The 20,484-nt window shown below is 33.3% G+C and overlaps 3 protein-coding genes across 4 annotated transcripts; 2 read left to right on the forward strand and 1 right to left on the reverse strand.

Annotated features, from left to right (window-relative positions):
* The first annotated feature begins 289 nt into the window (after positions 1 to 289).
* LOC140972374 (phosphoglycerate mutase-like protein 4) lies at positions 290 to 1,941 on the forward strand. Of its 2 annotated transcripts, XM_073434819.1 has the most exons (6): positions 290 to 513; positions 610 to 660; positions 757 to 867; positions 987 to 1,118; positions 1,204 to 1,279; positions 1,501 to 1,941. In XM_073434819.1, exons 1-6 carry the CDS (start codon positions 418 to 420, stop codon positions 1,701 to 1,703), a joined length of 669 nt encoding a protein of 222 aa, XP_073290920.1. In that variant the 5' UTR covers positions 290 to 417; the 3' UTR covers positions 1,704 to 1,941. The 2 variants fall into 2 exon arrangements, with proteins under 2 accessions (XP_073290920.1, XP_073290921.1); XM_073434820.1 differs by lacking the exon at positions 987 to 1,118.
* Positions 1,942 to 3,764: 1,823 nt separating this feature from the next.
* On the reverse strand, positions 3,765 to 6,550 carry LOC140972651 (myb family transcription factor EFM-like). The gene is made up of 5 exons (XM_073435034.1): positions 6,337 to 6,550; positions 5,971 to 6,206; positions 4,505 to 4,784; positions 4,148 to 4,224; positions 3,765 to 3,965 (listed from the first exon to the last, which is right to left on the reverse strand). The coding sequence occupies exons 1-5, from the start codon at positions 6,548 to 6,550 to the stop codon at positions 3,765 to 3,767; spliced, it is 1,008 nt and encodes a 335-aa protein (XP_073291135.1).
* Positions 6,551 to 11,363: 4,813 nt separating this feature from the next.
* Positions 11,364 to 18,587, forward strand: LOC140974391 (serine/threonine-protein kinase SAPK10-like). Its single transcript, XM_073437818.1, has 8 exons — positions 11,364 to 11,961; positions 14,855 to 14,929; positions 15,012 to 15,113; positions 15,194 to 15,247; positions 15,353 to 15,445; positions 15,645 to 15,737; positions 16,641 to 16,844; positions 17,988 to 18,587. The coding sequence occupies exons 1-8, from the start codon at positions 11,785 to 11,787 to the stop codon at positions 18,255 to 18,257; spliced, it is 1,068 nt and encodes a 355-aa protein (XP_073293919.1). The 5' UTR covers positions 11,364 to 11,784; the 3' UTR covers positions 18,258 to 18,587.
* Positions 18,588 to 20,484: the final 1,897 nt, after the last annotated feature.

The following is a 20,484-nucleotide window of genomic DNA, read 5'->3' on the forward strand; positions in this document are numbered from 1 at the left end:
ACCTCATCACAAAGGCACATGATCATAAAAGTAGATCTCACACACACACACACACACACACACACACACAAGAGCTGTCTAATTAATATATTTAACTAATTTATTGTTGAGCACTGTTTAAAAATAGTAAAAAAATACTAAGGGTGAAGCATGTGTTAGGCAAGGCACATGAATTTCTATAATAATTGGTGTTGATAGGGCCCAATATCACATAATTTTGATGTAATAATTGAGATGGAGGTGGGTCGGTAGTTGAGTCAAGTACCCCTCCACCATGCATGTTCCTGCGTCTCTGTGGCTTCCAGAATAGCATAAAATCTCCTCTCCTTGCTCTCCTTTTCCGCCATAAACTAAAATCATCTTCGATATATATAATATATACTTATTGAAGCTGCAAGCTACTATTCATATAATATAATGGCTTATAATTCCATCAATGATTGTTCTAAATATGCTGAGATTATCGTGATTCGTCATGGCGAAACCGAATGGAATGTTGATGGCAGACTCCAGGTTTTCATTATCATCATTTGATAATCTTGTTGATATATCTATATATATGCCTTTGTGTGTGGTGTGTATATGTTCTCATGCATGCAAAATATATAGGGGCAATTGGATGTCGAATTGAATGAGACCGGGAGACAGCAAGCCTTTCTGGTAATTATAAGAATATTACTGACCTTTTTGTTTGTTTTCAAATATTTCTTGTGGTAATTATTGTATATATGTATGTATATATGTGTATCGTTAAAGGTGGCTGAGCGGCTTTCAAAGGAGCCGAAAATCTCTGCTGTGTATTCTTCTGACTTGAAACGAGCTTCCTACACTGCAGAGTTGATAGCCAAAAACTGTGGGGTGCATCAGGTATATATATATACATACTCCATCAGTATACAACACACATGTAAATATATGTATTATATATTGAATGATTATGAGTTAGTTAATGGAAGAACTGTTGTTTTGGCTTTATATAAAAAAAGGTTAATGAAGATCCAAAGTTGCGGGAAAGACACGTTGGGGTCCTCCAAGGTTTCATTGTTCGTGAAACAGCCATATCTCATCCTGAGGCCCACAATGCTTTTGTCTCTAACCGCAGGGATCAAGAGATTCCAGTATATACACACACATAAACACACCCTCTATCTCTTCATACATATAATTAATATATATTAATTAAAATATAAAATTTTGGTTCAGGGTGGTGGAGAGAGTTTGAATCAACTCTATGAACGAAGCACATCTGCATTGCAAAGAATTGCAAATAAACACCAAGGTATAATCTGATTTAAAATTGTAAAAGAAGCAAAGTTATCGCACTAATACTAAGATGTGACTAATAAGAGGATAAAAACGAAAACAGGTCCATTTACAGGACATAATTTACAATTTTCTCTGTTCTATATCAACTTTAACTTTGGCTCCAGATTTTAAAATTATCAACATGCATGGTATGAAAAATGATGATTAATTCAAAACGATTGCATTTGTATATAGGTGAAAGGATAGTTGTGGTGTCCCATGATGTTACCATAAGAGCACTTCATAGGAAGGTTTTTCCACACGGGAAACCCATTGGGAAGGTTATTAACACGTCTCTTAATGTGTTTCTCATATCCGATAAGGGTGAATGGATCGTTAAAACTTGGGGCGACGTGAACCACCTCTTGAACAATGCCGCCGGATTCATGCTCGAATAGGGTTTCGATATCCGTCGAAACACAAGTTTTATTGAATTTTATACAATTGCATTGAAGTGGATTGCGATTGGAAAAGAATAAGGAAATTTTATGTGATTGTTGGATTATTAATTATTTATATGCTAATGTGGTGGATTAATATGTATGAGAGGCTATTTGTTTGGTTTTTATTTTATTATTGTGTAATATGTCAAGTGATTCTATTGAATAATAATGATTTATTTCACATGTTACGTTATATGTCGGTACTTATACCATTAAATTAAGGATAATTAGTTATTTTTTCTTTTGTTCAATTATTGTTATAATATTCTAACTCTTAATTAAATGTCAAGAAAAAGATTCTCGTGTAGTTTATTTGTGAACCGAAGCAATAGATTTTATTTTTAAATTTTAAAAATATTATATACAATAAACAAATTAAATAATATATTTTTGATGTGATTATATATCTAATATAAATTAATAATTCCTATATGATATGATAGCTTCAATAAAAATATATATCCTTCAAAAGGAAAATATGAAGTGTCACACATATATTAAATTCTCGAAAATATTTTTCATTACCTATATATTATTAAGTAATTTTTTTATTTAGAAAAAGAAATCAATATACCCGGCTCTCGCATTTTTGGTTTCGAATGAAATAATTTATTTATGCCTCTGCAATTGGACCCGATTTATTTGACTATGACTCGCGGAATTTATTTAATCTTAAAATAGGTGCAGATAATAAATTTGATGTATATTTTCAATTTTAAAAATCACAAACATTACATTTTCTTATAATAATATCAAAATATTTAATTACATAATTATCTTTCTTACCTACATAATTATCTTCTTACCCTACTAAAAACCTCATCAAGTCGCTCCATATTTTACATAGAAAAAAATATAAACAAGACTTCCCTTTTTAAATCGAACAACTTTACTAAATTGAAAATAAATTCATGTTAATTGTTTAGTATTATTTGATCAAATTAAAAATAATAATAACACATATTACGCATTTGCATCTTTTACTAGTATATAAATATAAATATATATATATATATCACAATTATTGAGTCTCAACGAGTGTGTTCTTCTAGCGATATTAAGGAAAAAAATGAGTGTGTTCGTTTCCACACAGACGTCGCGTCATAAGTAGGATCGTGTATTGCTAATATATGGCTTATCATCAGTGGTTTCTTCTAATTCTTGCACTAAATCCGACCAAGTGAACGAATTGAAACTATATCGAGTCTTTGGTTTGTAGCTGTACGACTCGTTGATCTAGCTGGATGACCCGATTTTGTGTCGTTAGGGCTCTCTTTCGAGTGAATGTCCGACTCCGAGAAAATGAAAGAAGAAAAAACAGAACATTGAGGAGAAATTGACAGTAGAAAATTTGCCTTTGGCTATGATGATATGAAATATCGTAAAATACCGTTCAATTTGACGACGATGAATTTTTATCGTACAATAATGCTCACTTCAGTTGGAATTTGGTGCACGAGCAGACTGAGACGAAAGGTAGTGTTGACTTGTATCTCAATATATTATGTCATTTTTTATTTAGCATCCTTTTGACTTAATCATTTTACCTAGCTAGTAATATATATATTTTATTAGTCTCACCGAAGGAACGGTTTTCTATGTTTTTCTTAATCCTTGAAAGTTTGTGCGCCGCCTGAAAAGAAAGCTCGTGCTATTGTCGTGAACCCAACATCAACTATATTAACAGAACCGTCACAATCATAAAACTACAAACTGTAAGTTGGTGCGACCTGAAATTTTATTGTTATAACATAAAACAATCCTGACTACTGTAATTTATTCAATTCTTGAAACAAACTCATCAGAAATAATTTAAAAAAAAGGTTAAAGGAAAAATAAAATCTCTTTTGGGGGTGGCCACCGACGACGTATTATTTTGAAGCGTCATTTTGTTTTCAATACTCAAAGTTGCTGCAAAATTCCAAGGTGCGATCACCTATAGACGTTCCATATATGATCCTTTCTAAATCGAACATTCCGGCTAGGATCTCGAATTTCTATTCCTCCACGTACTCTTTACGCGCTTGAACCACCCGCATTGTTTGGACCCCTTGGGATCGAGCCTACCGCTGCATGCAACTTAGGGTTTTGTGAGGTGTTGGAGTATGCAACCGGCGGCATCAGTACTGCACCACCACCTTGGTTGTCTCGTGCCAGCCACGAGGAACTCATTTGTCGTGCCGAAGGTGGATGCTTTCGAAGGTGAAGTCTGTATTTCTGAAAAACAAAGAAATGTAATGCATCGTCACAGAGATGACCAGCAAATTAATCGATCTCATAGAATCAGATATATACACATGCAGTGACCAATATTAGTTAATATAACCGAGTGGGGGGTGTTTACAAAGGGTCACGAACACGAGACCTCCTCCCAACAAAATTTTTTTAGGGGGGGTTACCTGCAAATGGCTTTTGACTTCATCATTGGTCAGACCTTCAAAATTCATCACTTCCCTAATCTGCTTCGGTGTTGCAGCTGTAAAATGAACAAATAAATTATTTCAAGTCTATATACTTATTTTTTTTCTAAATTTTTTTAAAAAAAAAAAAGAAAAAGAAAACGAAGTGGGGAAGCGAAAATCTGAAATTATTAATAGAGTAACTACAATCATTAAAATAATCTAAGAAAATTCCAAAGGTAAAAACCCTTTAAAGGAAGAAACTAACTTCAATATCACCAACAAATATTTTCTTGAAACAATTATGAAGAAAAAAAAAATAAATTAGTATATATAAAGGAATTATGATCTCCTTACACTCTACTCCTCCAAGCTGTTGCAGTGCATCAACAAACTGCTTGTGCAACTCCGGAGACCAGCAACGTCTCTGCTTCTTTGGCTGTGGATTCGGTTCATGTGGTGGTGGATTCTCTCCTGTTACATTCAAATAAATCAGTTCCACCTCAGACTCAGCAGCTGAGGAAGAAACTGGATCAACCCATTTGTTTTTCATGGTGGCTTTCTCGAGTGGCATAGATGCCCCTCCCTTTTGCTTAAATTTCATTCCACTGCCACTGGCTTGATCTCCTCGACCACTCTGTAAAAACAAAACTGCTCCTTAGTACAAGGGGATCAAATGCAGATATAACAGGATAGAAACCCTTCAAACGATTATATTCGAAATCATAACAGATGATCCAATAATGATTTAAAGTAAAACTTATTAATTATAAAATTTTAAATGGATTTGTAAGTGATGGGTAATGACCCAATTTAAATATTCAATTCATTATTGAGGTCCAAATTAATTATAAAAGCCGAAACCCGCTACACACTCCAAAAAAAATCTATAAACAGGGGATGATTCTCATTATTTAAGGGGCTTATAACTTTATGCTTAAACTTTTTAGCTCTCAAATAACATCTTTAAATTGTTTTTTGACTTGAGCGTCGGAGTGTCTACGTACGCCGGGCAAACCCCGACGTCTCTGACATTTGTTTATGACGCAGGTGATAACACACAAAAATTTCTCTTCCACAACTACTTGGGCGTGTTTATGAGCTAGCTGGAATATATATCCTTCTACGATTACTTGAGTCTGGTTACGAACCTATAGAGTAATCCGGATAATCACAATTTTTGGCTATATCAGTAATGCAAACGAATGTCAAAATAGGATCATAGAGGAGATTTCAAAGGTAAAATAAAAAATTTGTATTAATAAAATAATTGTCATTAACATGAACGACTGGAATATATCACTTGGGATGTAAATTAAATATAAAATATTTGAATTACTTGTGTATAATCGCTTATAGTTATTCATAATGTGGCAATGACTCAATCTAACAATTAGTATCAAATCAAAATCACGTGTTTATTTATAATGAGCCACAAAATTGGTGCGATAATTAGGAAGATGATTGTTGATCAGGAGTAATAATACCCCAATTCAAAGAGATCGAAACATTAAAAAAAAAGCGCACACACACATATATGATGAATTTCGCCGAAGTACTGATGTAATACCGAAAAATATTGATGTGTATGTTGCCATATTAGCACTCCGGCAGAATATGATGAAAAAAAGAAAGAACGAAAGAAAACAAATTTATAGGACTAAGACTCAATTTCGACTAATTAAATTACTAAAACTCAAAATCGTCAATTTAGATGGTCATTGACAATTTTCTCTATCTAAAAATATAATTTTATTTTATAAATTCAAGAATTTAATGGAGTTAATTATTTATGTCTAATGGGAGTAATAAAACAATCTTACCGATTTATGGTGCAAAATATTGTATTGGTTTTTGATGTCTAAGTTATTGTCATACTGAACCGGAGTGGTCCAGAGCTTAGCAGTCCTCATCCATTCCCTCTTCTCGCTAATGTCCTTTGACTCTTCAAACCCTATAGATGATTTCAAGCCACTTTTCAGTGGCATCAATTCTTCTACGACAGGGCATTTTCCACTTTTTTTCCACCTTAGGATCTCCCGTTTTATTATCTCAGTTGCTGCAAATCACCAACCATCAAACAAAAGTTTAAAAATTACCAAAAAAAAAGAAAAAGAAAAAGAAAAATTAATAAAAAACAAAATAAAGTATTTGAAGTCATCATCTCGACTAGTGTTTTGTAAACTGACCATCTTCTAAAAAGTGCATACAATGAGGAAGTTGACAATTGTAGGCGTCAATACGCCTTGTTTCTTCTTCCAATGCCTGGACATGAAATTCCAGGATCTTTACTTTCCTTGAAACATCATCGATTGTTGAAACGTCTACGAGGATTTGTGCTATGGTTTTTGGAACATAAATCCATCCCAACTCTTCATGAAATTCTTTGTAAATCTCAGCCATTTTTATCTTTTTTTTTTAAAAAAAAAAAGAATTTATATGTTATACAAATCTTTATGTTTTTGTATATTCTCTCTTTCCAATGGCTTTGCTGGTGCTTTATATGCATGGAGAGTGTGGGGTTTCTCCCATTTATATAGATGTGTGGAGCAAGTAGGGTGTAAAGTGTGAAATGTAAATTAGGGGCACAAAAGGAAAAATAATTTGGGATTCTTAGAATCAAAAGATTCCTCTAGGTTTTGTGTATCACATTCTGGTGGGGCAGCATAAATTGGTGAAATTTTTGTAATAAGTTGTCTCCATGGTAGGATTTTCTTAATTAGATTTTTTCATTATTTAACAATAATTTGTTTTAATTTTTTTATAATACACAAACCAGTTGTTAAAAAAAATTATTTGGAAACACTTTTAAAAAACAAAGCAAATAATTAATATTTCCAAATAGTATTTCACTTTAAATTTAACTCACACACACACACACACACACATATATATATATATATATCTTTTTATATATATATATATATCTTTTATGTACATAACACGCGGGATGAAATACTATGGTGAAAATTTTTGAAATTGTTTTCAAAAATCTGACTGGATAAGCGTTGAATTTTATTCGGTGTTTGTCAATTTCGCCCCTGGCTCGTGGGNGTGTGGAGCAAGTAGGGTGTAAAGTGTGAAATGTAAATTAGGGGCACAAAAGGAAAAATAATTTGGGATTCTTAGAATCAAAAGATTCCTCTAGGTTTTGTGTATCACATTCTGGTGGGGCAGCATAAATTGGTGAAATTTTTGTAATAAGTTGTCTCCATGGTAGGATTTTCTTAATTAGATTTTTTCATTATTTAACAATAATTTGTTTTAATTTTTTTATAATACACAAACCAGTTGTTAAAAAAAATTATTTGGAAACACTTTTAAAAAACAAAGCAAATAATTAATATTTCCAAATAGTATTTCACTTTAAATTTAACTCATAAACACACACACACACACACACACATATATATATATATCTATGTATGTATGTATGTATGACATTCTTTTATGTACATAACACGCGGGATGAAATACTATGGTGAAAAATTTTGAAATTGTTTTCAAAAATCTAATTGGATAAGCGTTGAATTTTATTCGGTGTTTGTCAATTTCACCCCTGGTTCGTGGGATNCTTGGATTTCAACATTTTCATCTTCATTCATGATTGATGATTCATTAGATATTGAGGAAAATTTTAGAGATAGAATAAGATTTATTCATTCTTAAAAAGTCTCGTTCCTCCAAATAAATTGTGGATATATACGTTCATAAAACATAAGGCATAGACTCATAAAATAAAGTTTTAAACGAAATTAAGAATTCAAAAATCACCCTGCAAATTGACCTAAATATAGGATTTTAGTTCTCCTATTAGACAAAATTTAATATCAATATTGTCACGCACCGAGCCCGGGCGCCTGCGTGACTGCACAATGAGCCCCTATAGCAACTACTTCGTATTCGTCCTCGCTTTACGAAAATGATTAACCCAAATTGCTATAGAAGTCCATTGTAAGCCATAATAAACTCATTTTAAATCTTTGATTTTTCAGATGTGGGACAAGGGTATCATAATTACCCCTCCTTCAGAACGCGACGTCCTCATCGCGGCCTGATCCCTCGATCCACCAGCACCGAGAATCTAGAGGTGGCTCCTACAGGTTCAAGAGGTGGCTCCCGTCATGTAGCACTTTGTCCCGCAGGTTCAAGAGGTGGCTCTCATGCAAGTAGCACTTTGCTCTGCATAGCACTTATTTCCCGGTGTTCCATGCCGGTGACCGGCTCTGATACCATTCTGTCACGCCCCGAGTCCAGGCCCGCGTCTGCGTGACTGTACAATGAGCCCCTATAGCAACTACTTCGTATTCGTCCTCGCTTTACGAAAATGATTAACCCAAGTTGCTATAGAAGTCCATTGTAAGCCATAATAAACTCATTTTAAATCTTGATTTTTCAGATGTGGGACAAGGGTATCATAAATATGATAAATTTGTCCCGGTTTTTCACTTTTAATAATTTATTTTTCACTTAAGGGAAAAAAACGCATTCGTAAACATTTGGCACAAAACTCAAACTCAAAATCATAGGTTTTTATTATTTATAATTATTTTAAATTTAAATATTAATTTGAAGAAGTATAATTTTNGCATTCGTAAACATTTGGCACAAAACTCAAACTCAAAATCATAGGTCTTTATTATTTATAATTATTTTAAATTTAAAAATTAATTTGAAGAGTATAATTTTTTATTTCGGTCCTTTTATAAAAAATATAGAAACATAACTTTGAAATAAAATTAGAATTGAAATATTAAATTGATAATTTTATTTGTGTATTTTTTAAGTTGACACTTACTATATAAAAATTTTAACATAAATTTTAAATTATATAAAATGCATGGTAGAGTGTTTTACACTAGCATGAGGCTCATTATTTTTTTATATAATAAATTTGACTAATTTTCTATAAATTACATGTCTCTGCTCGTTGACTCGATACTATAGAGGGAGACTAAGTAAATATAAAAACAGCAATTGCAGCGGTAGCTAAATGTGATTACCGAAAAATAGCCAAATAATAAGTATGTTAATGACGGGGGAAAATGATTTGTTTCATAACACAATTAAAATAATTGGTAGATAAATTGTAATTTTAATCTTTTAAGTTGATATATTTTAGATTTTAATCTTATAACTTGTCAAAATTTGGTTTTCATTCAGTAACTTATTTTTTTTTCAATTTTTAATTGTCTTTTAAAAAATGCCAAAATTATCTCTCTACACGAGTTATGCTTAATATATAATCATAGTAAAGTTAACATAAACGACAATCTCATTTTTTTGAATTGCGACCTTTAATTTTGTGTCTCCCAAAGCACAAGAATCTGAGATGAAAATACAGACATGTTTGGTAACAAATTAAAATTTGGAGGTCAATCTGAGATTCATTCATCCTTCTTCATACTTTCAAGACTCGGACAGGAATAAAATTCAGGATCGAAGAAACAAAAGGTCATGATAAAATTTCCTTGCAAATTCTACGAATTGATAAATATAAACCATGAGAGATTGAGAGTTGCTCTTTATAATTTTGGTTTGTTATATTATATTGTCAAAAACTTTATCTTTGATTTTTTTTTTTGCAATTTTACTAATTTGTTTCGCGACAAAATCGATCATCAATGAGAGTGCTTGAGTGATACCTGATGCATCACCATTATGTCAGCGTCATGTGCAGGGGCAGAGCCATATGCTTGTTTACCCGGGCTTGGCCCAATTTTTTTTAAAAAAATTTAAATGTAAATTTTGTATAATTTTGGAATAATATGATATTAGCCAGGGTAGAGCAATTTAAAATATTAAAAGATTTTAGAGTTTAAAATTCTAGCCCGGCAGAGCCATATTTCTGGCTCCGCCACTGGTCATGCGGAGAAATGACTAAAATTGCGAGAAAAAAAAGTAATGAACTAAGATTGAAATTTGATAACATAGATAATTAAAAGCTCAAATATAAATGGTCAAAACCCATACACTCATAGCACGCATCGACTTTTATACTATTGTACGCTAAATAAAGATGTTGGCAAATGAAATTCTACACATTTTATAATGTTGGGTCATGTGTAATGAGAATATTTTCAAATCTAAATTTTGTTAAATAATTTTCTATCACTTAGGTAACTTAAAATATAAAGGGTTTCTAAATCAATTCTCGTCGGATTTGATAATCATTTCCTAAATATAGCATATAGCTTATATTTAACGTAACACCATTTTACCGCATTGAAAAAATAAATGTGTTATATTATTGATTTTCGAATTTAAGACGAATATTGTACTATGTTTGGATTGCTTTCTTTGGAGATATGGATATTCTTTCTTTTCTATTTTTTAGAAATGAATATCCTTTCTTATTGTACATGGTACTGTATCAGAAGACTAGCTAGTTAGGATTGTAGTTTTTGGATAAAGACTTTTTGATAATGCCCAAACAAATTCCCACCGCAAACCCCTTCCAGTTTACAGTTGTAGATTCGGATGTCATTAAGGCAATTAAGTCAGAAGTTGAAGAGATGAATGAATTTCCTTTTTCTGATAGAAATGATCCAGTTATGCATGCTATCAAAGAAATACGAGGGCAACCAAAGCCAGTGTATGCTGGTGTACCATGCTAAACTTTGTGATTTACCAAGGATTCAAAAAACTTTATTTTTAAAAACAAAATTGACAAAAAAAAAATTTTCTATTTTATCTTTATTTAATTCATTCGAAAATAATTTCAGGTTTTCTAAAACTTAATTAATAGATATATATTAATAAAAAAAAATACTACAAAGTATAAAAATTGAACAATACATTTGAGAAAACTATATACTATATTTTTCTCAATCATATAAATTGCATTTGTTTCTCCTAAACATATAGTTTAGTTATATATTTAGTAGATTTTTTTTAATAAAATAATAAAATCTTATTAACTAATTTTATTAAATAAAATAAAAAAATTTGCTTGTAAACTCCATAATTACAATGCTTTTACTTGACGCGTACGAATAAATCTGTGTGTTCAAAACATAATGGATTACTGTAGATTCGATATTTAGAGTCTTCACGAAAATGGTAAATGCTATTTTATTTTACAAACCAACCCCACACATATGGCATCGAGAGTGACGCTAAACTCTATCCAACCAAGGACATTTCAGTAATTCCACACCAAACAAGAACAACCCCCATGAACGTCAAAGGAGAGAGAATATTCATTCACAGAGTAAAAATCTTCTTCCCGATCAGCACCGCGCTCAGCCTCGTCGTATACAGCTTCTCCCCAAACCACCACCTAACCGCCCGGGGGATCCCGCGAGACGACGCCGTTTCATCGAGCCTCGCTACTTTCTTCAGCGCTTTGCTGGAATAAATATAAAAAACAAAACAGAGAGATATTAATCCTATCCCTTTGGCCGACCACGGGAACAGGACACAGGAGAGTGAAATTACGGAAACGCCACTCAAGCCACTCCTTATAAGTGGACCTCCCCTGGGGCATAATCGATTTTATCGCCACCACGATTGGGTCAACTGTTCCCGCAACCATCGCCGGTGGTGGTTACGCTGTCTTTTCGGTGGGGTCGAGTAATGCGAGTGAATCCAGTTACTGGATCCTAGGTTGAGTTCTGAGGGAGTTAGCGGCGGAGATGTATCGGCCGGCGGTTACGGTCGTGCCGGGCATGGACATGCCGATCATGCATGACAGTGATCGGTACGACCTGGTCCGGGACATCGGGTCGGGTAACTTCGGCGTGGCCCGGTTGATGAGAGATAAGCAGACGAAGGAGTTGGTTGCGGTTAAATACATTGAACGAGGGGATAAGGTTAGTTTCGTGATTTTTTTTTGTACTTTTCGTATATGTTTTCCTATTGGGTCTCGGGGTTCTGGTTTTGGTAAGTACTGCTGCGCTTTAGTTCGGGTCCGATGTTTCTGTGGCCGCAATTATGGAATGTCTATTTTTGGAATTTTGTTGGTACGGTGGGAGTTAGGGATTCCAAAATCGATTTTGTCACTGGATACTGATGAAAAAGCTGCTGTTCCCGATACCGGATTGATGTTTTTTTCCTTTTTTTGCTGCTAAAATTGGAGATTATCGTTATATGATTAGTTAAGATCAGGAAGTTGAGATTCTGCTGCTCTGCATGTTAATCGGCTCTTCGGAGCCAGCTACTAGTATAATCTCGTTAATTTGTTAGTTTGAGGTTTGTACGTTGTTGTGATGAATGTTCATGGATGGACTACGGATGGGGTTGTGTAGAAGGTTTTCTAGTTTCAGCAATCTTATCTCTACTGCGTGTGGTGGGATTGTTTTTTTTAAAATAATTTTGTTGAAGATTTGTGTTGGTTCTTACATTGTTTCATCTGTTCTAGGGAAAAATCTCCCTTTCTTTGTTGGTTAACGAACAACTCCTCTGTAATTGTTTTCCTCCACACCCCTACCTCTGTAATGGAATTACTTTTCAGATGTTCCATTTTTGTTTTTACTTAAGATAGTATCATTTTTAGTTTTCAAATCTTGGAATTATGAACTTTACTCACTTGGTCTTGTCATTCCATTTTCTGACTTCTGAGTAGTATTTCTTGATTTTGCCGCTAATTCTGTAACAGAGGACGCTCAAGTGGACATGTCTGAATTGTTTCCCCTATATTCTTTAGTTTGTAATCTCCTATCTTCCAAAGTACTGGTCATTTGCTTCATTACGGTTTAGTGATTTAGAGAGGCTTGGCAAGATCATCTTGAGATCCGGCTTTGGACTGATATGACAGATACCATCGACGTGAGAAATCTGTTGCTGGAGCTTGACATGCATATCGTAAATTCCTAATTATAAATTGACCTTTATTGACTGTGAGCATGTTTTCAGAATTAAAAATCCATGGAAATGCCCACTGTATACATACTGATGTTAAAAGTTTTGTGGATAGGAAGTACGTAGAGAGGATAAGCTGGAACAGCAGGTCTCCATATATCACATTTATAATTTGTAGGAACAACGTGGTCTTTTGTGATCCTATAATCTTTTATGGGGTTAGCCTATGCTCCACAGGGAGAAATTTCTCTCCATATCTCAACACCATCAGATCATGTGGGTATCTCTGTTTTTAGTTGAAGTTAAGTGCTAAAATTTCACTACATCGTTGGTGAGAAACATTCTAGGAGTAGCTTGGAAAAATCTTGTTCTATGATAATCATGCTGGTGTTTCAAGGAACAAATTTTCCCAGAAAATGCATGTTATTCGACCTAAATAATGATGATTAATATTCATTCAATAACTGTTAAAAAGGTCTTTTCTGTCGACCGCTGGCGATTTGGAAGTTTATTTATGGTGGCACAGTTGTAATTTAATCCCTGAATTAAATCACGCGTTAAAAACACGTCACAAAAAAAGGAAGATGAAAATGATACTTTTTTCATTGTAAGATGAGAAAATGTTCATATCTACCACCGTTTAACTGGCACTAAACGACAATGTATTAGTCAGCATCAGTTATGTCTCCACCATCCTCCTGTTTCACACTCCATCAAAATGCAGAGAAAAGTACCCACTCTCTCTAACAATTGAAAATAGTAAAGTAAACGCCATCTACGGAATCAATTAATATAGTCCATTTGAAAACCAAGGCAAATTTTATCTCTAATTTTTTCTGTCTTCTCATCATTTGTCATGGATGGCCTTTAAGTGTTGAGGGTGTGCTGATTTCTATTACTTCTAGGGCGCTTAGCAAGAATTCAGTTGAGTATATGGAGCCTGGAACCAAAAATTATTCTCCTAGTGACGTGCCAATCTTGCACGACAGTGATCGATATGAATTTATTAAAAATATCGGATCTGGTAATTTTGGGATAGCCCGGCTCATGAGGGATAAACAGGTTGATGAGCTGGTTGCGATTAAGTATATTGAGCGAGGCAGCCGGGTCAGATTTGCATTTTCATTGCAAAACATGTCTATTTGATCTCTTTATATTACCATTGAAACTTGTTTTTTTTAACAACATTAGCGTTTTTATTTTTTCTAGGAAATGTTGGGGTGCTAATTTGGCAATTAGCATTCTTATTTTTTTTCTAGGAAATGTTGGGGTGCTAATTTGGCAAGCGATAACACTGGTGGCAAATTACTGCATTTTCTTTCAATGATGACATTTTGAAGTACAATGAGGGTTTTATATTTTTTTGCTTTTAATTTAATAATGGGTCATTTATATATTTCTTGATTTATTATTTTATTTGTTTTCTTAGGCAAGACAGTCTTGCTATTTTCCTGTAAGTAGTTATTCTTCTCTTCTTTTGAGGGATGGACCAATTTGAAATATCCAGGAATGCAGATATCTTGGTGCTTATTCTATATCGTGTACTTTGATGTGTGTTTTGAACTCTATTTTTTAAGCATTAAAAGAAACTGTTGCATTAAAATAAGTTTCTTTACTGGAGATCTGGTTACGCTGAGAATAAAGCTATGTGCTCCATCTCAAATAGATTGTTATGTGATTTTTTTAGTGGCCATGGAATTTTAATTTTGCATCGGTTTCTATTTCTGCTTCAATTTATATTTTCTTATCGTTTGTCCTTATGTCCTTTGCCTTGCCCACTGTTACTCACGTTTTATCAGCCGAGATCTAAACTTCATTATATCTATATTTTTGGGCCGGAGACCTGGGTTGGGATTATATAAATAATGCTCCAGCTATGACGGTTACATGTTGGTTTTATTCCAGATAGATGAAAATGTTCAGAGAGAAATCATCAATCACAGGTCTCTGAGGCATCCTAATATTGTTAGATTTAAAGAGGTTAGCCTCTGAATTCTCATTATCATTTTCGCATTTGCCTGACTTGTCATACCAGTGAGTTTTAATTTTATACTATTTTCAGGTGATTTTAACACCAACTCATCTGGCTATAGTGATGGAGTATGCATCTGGGGGAGAGTTATTCGAGCGGATATGCAATGCAGGACGTTTCAGTGAGGATGAGGTTCTTAATTTGCTCATATATGTTTGTTTTATGCAATGTGAGAATTGTGATCAGAGTTACTGTGGGTGTTTGTCACGCAGGCTCGATTCTTTTTTCAACAGCTTATATCTGGTGTTAGCTACTGCCATTCTATGGTATGAAAACCTTCTTTTCTATAGGGAAGCTAGTTTCTTGATTTAATTATTTGCCGCCCTCCGCAGAATAGAAATCTGATTGATCTCTCATTTTTGTTGATGAAGCAAATATGCCATAGAGACCTGAAGCTGGAAAACACTTTATTGGATGGAAGCCCAGCTCCTCGGTTGAAGATATGTGATTTTGGTTATTCAAAGGTAATCTGAGATATACAAGTAAAATCCCATCTCCACACCCCCACCCCCTCCCATACCCACACCATTTGGGATCGAACAGAAGATATATTTCAGCTATATTTATATCTTCTTAGAGATATTTTAAAAGCCAATTTGAAACATAGTCGTCAGCTATCTTCTAATCATTATTTGATTTTTGATCATTATTGTGCTTTTACAGTCTTCTTTGCTCCATTCTCAACCAAAATCTACAGTGGGAACCCCTGCGTATATTGCTCCTGAAGTGCTACTCAGGAAAGAATATGATGGAAAGGTAAAACAATTCGGTGGCTTAAAAAAATTTCACTTACCGAAATTGAAACATGCTATTTTCTTTGTGTGCGTGTGGTTTCATTTGAAGAATTTCTGTACCTTTTCTTCCAAGACCATTTGACATGCATTTTGGATGTTGTATAAACATTGGCTTAGCCAAATTTTATTTGTATTAGTTATATTGTGACATTGTGCGGAAATGGCAATGTGCTTGATTATTACCCAATTGCTTTTTGTTCCTCAAATTATTCTCTATCCCATTTGTCCTTTTATCTTTTGTTCATTGTTGGGGGCTTTGTTCAAAAGATGTATGATGCAATAAATTGTGCATTCCCGGCTAATTTTTTAATCTTGCATTTTATATTTACATCAACTAGGGAATAAGTAATGCATTGTTAAGCGAGTAATACAAATGTTAAAATGATGCTCCTGGTCATCTATATCAAATTTAGTGGTGAATTTCATGGAAAACCTATTACCAGACTTTGCTGATCTTGCTGCCGTAATGTAGTTCTATTATGTGCATGTGAGGTTGATTCTGGGTTTTAACCCTCCAATCATAGCTCTATAGTAAATTGACTATCTATTTTCGCTTGAGAACAGTTGTGAATGTAGTGGGAGAGATTGATTATTAATTTGTTTTTATATCCCTTGGCATGTTTTGATTAAGGAAATATAAATGTGGTTTTAAGCCCTTATTGGATAATTTGGATGTATCATTATAGAGGACGCCTCCTGTCCTTGTTGGTAGGAAGTCTTCGTATGTTTAATACTAAACCCTGCATAACGATTTAAACAAATGCTGTTTACCAGTTGAACGACTTGACATATTGTCATTCCTTTTTACTACTCATGATTGATATTTGAATAGAGCTCATGCATCTTGACAACGCCTTTGCTTCAGATTGCGGATGTGTGGTCCTGTGGAGTCACACTATATGTTATGCTGGTTGGTGCCTATCCTTTCGAGGATCCTGATGAACCCAAGGACTTCCGAAAGACAATTCAAAGAATCTTAAGTGTTCAGTATTCGATTCCAGAAAATATCAATATATCCGAGGGTTGCCGGCATCTAATCTCAAGGATCTTTGTTGCAGACCCTGCACAAGTGCGTTATTTCAGCTTTTTATTTGATTTAGCAATTGATTTGCATCATCAACTCTTTTTGAGCAAGGGCAATTATTAATCTCAAATGATCCCCTTAAAGATGTCAGTCAAATGATCCCCTTAAAGATTGTGACATCTTCCAATTTGTGGGACCAAACTCAATTGACCTTACCCATAATATCAATCGTGGGATGGAGCCTATGATACTTTGTCAAATGTTATAACTAGTGATGCAAATGAAGTCTTTTGAAACCTAGGGATGTCAATGGGTGGATTTGATTGGACCCTAGACTCGACCAAGATTACGAGGGGTCCATATATGACACACTTCGTTTGCATTTGATGTTTTTAACTAATACATCAACAAGAATTAAATAGGAAAATTCAAATTAAGTTGTTATAACCAACCAACACAATCAAATTGATTAGCCAGTATCCTTTATGTCGGTATCTTCTTCATCAGCGAACATTCTTTACTGAATGGATCGGGTTCTATAAAATTCATTATATAATCGGGTTTTCCCGTTTAACTTATCCAGACATGCCCCAAATGGGTTGGGTTTACCCCATCGTACCTAGAATCTTTGTCATCCCTATATAAACCGTACAACGGCTTAAGTACTATGTTCCAACCACGCACCCCTTGTCGTAATTTTGCTCCCAAACATTATACCTGAACTTTTATGTGAACTCAATTACTACTGTTAGAGCAATGATCAACTCTTTTTAGTCTATATATAATGCAAGACATGATGAATAGGTTATCAATTAGTCGATTTCCTTGTTAAAATAAGTAATTTGAAGAGGCGTAAGTAAACCTGTAATGTAAGGCCTGAGAAGTGTATTTATTAATCAAATCCATTTACATATGACGAAAGGTAACTTGGATACTGCACAAGCAGAAGAAATGATCGCTATATAAGTATTTATTTTTCAAACCATATTTCTTCCTCTCTCAAATTTGTTCCTCCGAGGAGTTTATACTTGGACCGGAACACTGACCTGAGACTAAGTTCCCAATTCTATTGTTTCCATACAGTTTGTTCTTTGTTTATTTTTATTTTTTAATTTAATCAAGCAATGTATTAGTCATCCAGCATCTTGTTTTAATTTTTTATGCTACTTCTGCCAAATACTTGGACAGCGAATTACAATGCCCCAAATCGCGAATCACCCGTGGTTTCTGAAGAACCTTCCTGCTGATTTGATGGATGAAAGGACGATGAGTAACCAGTTTGAAGAGCCGGACCAGCCCATGCAGAACGTGGAAGTCATTATGCAGATAGTTTCAGAAGCCACCATACCTCCTGCTGGTTTGTATAATCTGGACATGATGGATGATGACATGGAAGACTTGGATTCCGATCCCGACCTCGACATTGACAGCAGTGGAGAAATAATTTATGCAATGTGATTAGCTCCTAATGGTTTCAGGGTCATGACGATTATATAATCTGAAAAATGGGAAACGTTTTATTGCCTATGAGGAGAATGTCAACCAAAAACGTACTAGGGGTCTTACTAAATCTTACTCTGCTAATCGTATGAAAAACTATCACCTATGTACCTCTATTCTTCTGTCAATTTGGAGTGATGACATAGAAGAAGAGTCATTAGTAATGGTTGTTATTCTGCTCCTGTTATGTATCTTCTCATGGTGTAACCGTATATTGCGTCGAATTGTACCATTGTATGTTTTACAGTTTGACTATGGTGTTGTGTAATTGCTCCTGTGGTGCATGCTATTTTGTGTGTTGTCTTAAACTTGATCACATGACTTTTGGGGAAAACAAAACGGAAAAACTTGAGCATGTACCGAATTATACTTCGTATGCTGATGGCCATGTTTATGAGTGTGTATTATTGTTTTTAAAAATGTGGTCACATACTTGAATGCCTTGTCAAAATGTTAAAGCTGTCTCTGATTTTAGCTTGAGCTTGAATTATTTTGGCCTCCCTCGAAACTGTATAAATGAACTATTTAAGAATAGACCTCAGCTTGACTTAGTGTGTGAATTTGAGATTGATTCATTTGGTTTCAAATCTTCACAAGTTAAGGCTTGACTTTGAACTTGACTTTTTTAGGTCGTCTCTTTATAAAATAAAATAAAATTATATTAAATAAGATATCAGAATTTTCCATCTCAGGTTTGAAATTTTTATTTTTCAATCCTTTCATTTGTTTATGTTTTTTTTTTTTCCAGATTTTTAAGTGGTTCGGTATTGAACCGGTTAAAAATCGATTGGAGTCCTTCACTTTTTAAATTTTTTTTGAATTTATGATTATTTTGAACTATTTTTAGAATATTATTTTAATGGTATTAGAATTTATTTGATTTGTAAAATTTTGATAAATATATATTTTTATTATTTATATGCTCATTTAAGATATGTGTAATTTAAAATATATTATTGATTTGACTGTCCGGTTGAATGATCGATTGAACCATTATTTCAAAGTAGACTATTTGGATAACTTGTCCAGTTATGAAAACAATGGATTAAATTTTTAGTATTGACAACTATATTTTTTAGGGAAGTATACTCATAACTATCGGCGAGCTTGGAGTTAAGACAAAAAAGAAGCACAACTTAAAATGATTTAACTAGTGTTTTTAAAATCGGAAAGGTTTGGATCGAATGGTTCGATTGAAAAACGTTTATTGGTTCGAAGCGGAACAATCTTATAAATCATTTTCACGGTCTAACCGGCAAGAATGATAAAAAAAAATAAGTCAAATCGATTTTTAATCGTTTACTGTTCATCTATTTTTATTTTTTTAATTTTCTATTAAAAAAGTATTTCTTTTATTTAACATTTTATTTTTGGGTTTTAAACTTTATAAAAAAATATTATTTCGATAATATTAGACGTTATTTTGATTTATTTATTTTTAAAAATTACAGATATAATTATATTTGATAATATAATATTGTTTAGATTTTAAATTTAGATAAATATATTTTTTATTATTTATATACGTATTTAAGATATTGATAATTTAAAATATATTATTTATTATATTATTATTTTATTTAATATAACACTTTTTTTGTCCGACCAGTTAAATAACCGGTTCCATCGTCTATCCAAAAACATTGGGATTTACGGGAAATTGGCCTTCAGTCTCCAGCTGTCGCTTGTTTTTGTATTCAGTCTCTGGGTACTTTTTTAGTACCACATTTCCACATAAAGTATACCACATTTCCACATGAAGTGTACCACATTTTGTATGATATAGTACCACAATTTTGTGATTAGGGAGTGAAGCCAAAGAAATATTTTGATTGGGAATTTTTCACCAACTTCCTCTTGGATTTAACATAACAAAATACTATAAGTTGTAACTGCATATATTTTTTTGTTACTCTATTTTTATATTATCAATTGGATTACTATAATCAAAATATTTCTCTGTCAATTTTTATAAACTTTATTGTCGTGAAATGGATGAACAATTGAAAACTTCCGTTTCACACCTTGTTGATCTAATTTTTAGGAAATTTATTTTAAATTATTGTTTTTTTTATTGTTCTAAATTAATATTGTTTTTTATAATCACCTTTTTGTTAGAATATACATGCTTTTGGCTCTTATTTAGCTCTTATGTATCAATTACCATGTCAATATTTTTTTTTCG

The sequence above is a fragment of the Primulina huaijiensis genome, chromosome 3 (assembly GCF_012295235.1).
Source record: "Primulina huaijiensis isolate GDHJ02 chromosome 3, ASM1229523v2, whole genome shotgun sequence".
Classification (NCBI taxonomy): domain Eukaryota; kingdom Viridiplantae; phylum Streptophyta; class Magnoliopsida; order Lamiales; family Gesneriaceae; genus Primulina; species Primulina huaijiensis.

Bases quoted from the DNA above. Each gene is read 5' to 3' on its own strand.
- LOC140972374 (XM_073434819.1), top strand. From the start codon at position 418: ATGGCTTATAATTCCATCAATGATTGTTCTAAATATGCTGAGATTATC. The intron at 514-609 runs GTTTTCATTATC...CAAAATATATAG, and splicing joins ATGTTGATGGCAGACTCCAG to GGGCAATTGGATGTCGAATT. The intron at 661-756 runs GTAATTATAAGA...GTATCGTTAAAG, and splicing joins GGAGACAGCAAGCCTTTCTG to GTGGCTGAGCGGCTTTCAAA.
- LOC140972651 (XM_073435034.1), bottom strand. From the start codon at position 6,550: ATGGCTGAGATTTACAAAGAATTTCATGAAGAGTTGGGATGGATTTAT. The intron at 6,207-6,336 runs GTCAGTTTACAA...GGTGATTTGCAG, and splicing joins TATGCACTTTTTAGAAGATG to CAACTGAGATAATAAAACGG. The intron at 4,225-4,504 runs GTAAGGAGATCA...TTCATTTTACAG, and splicing joins ACAGCTTGGAGGAGTAGAGT to CTGCAACACCGAAGCAGATT.
- LOC140974391 (XM_073437818.1), top strand. From the start codon at position 11,785: ATGTATCGGCCGGCGGTTACGGTCGTGCCGGGCATGGACATGCCGATC. The intron at 15,114-15,193 runs GTTCTTAATTTG...TTTGTCACGCAG, and splicing joins GACGTTTCAGTGAGGATGAG to GCTCGATTCTTTTTTCAACA. The intron at 16,845-17,987 runs GTGCGTTATTTC...ATACTTGGACAG, and splicing joins TTGTTGCAGACCCTGCACAA to CGAATTACAATGCCCCAAAT.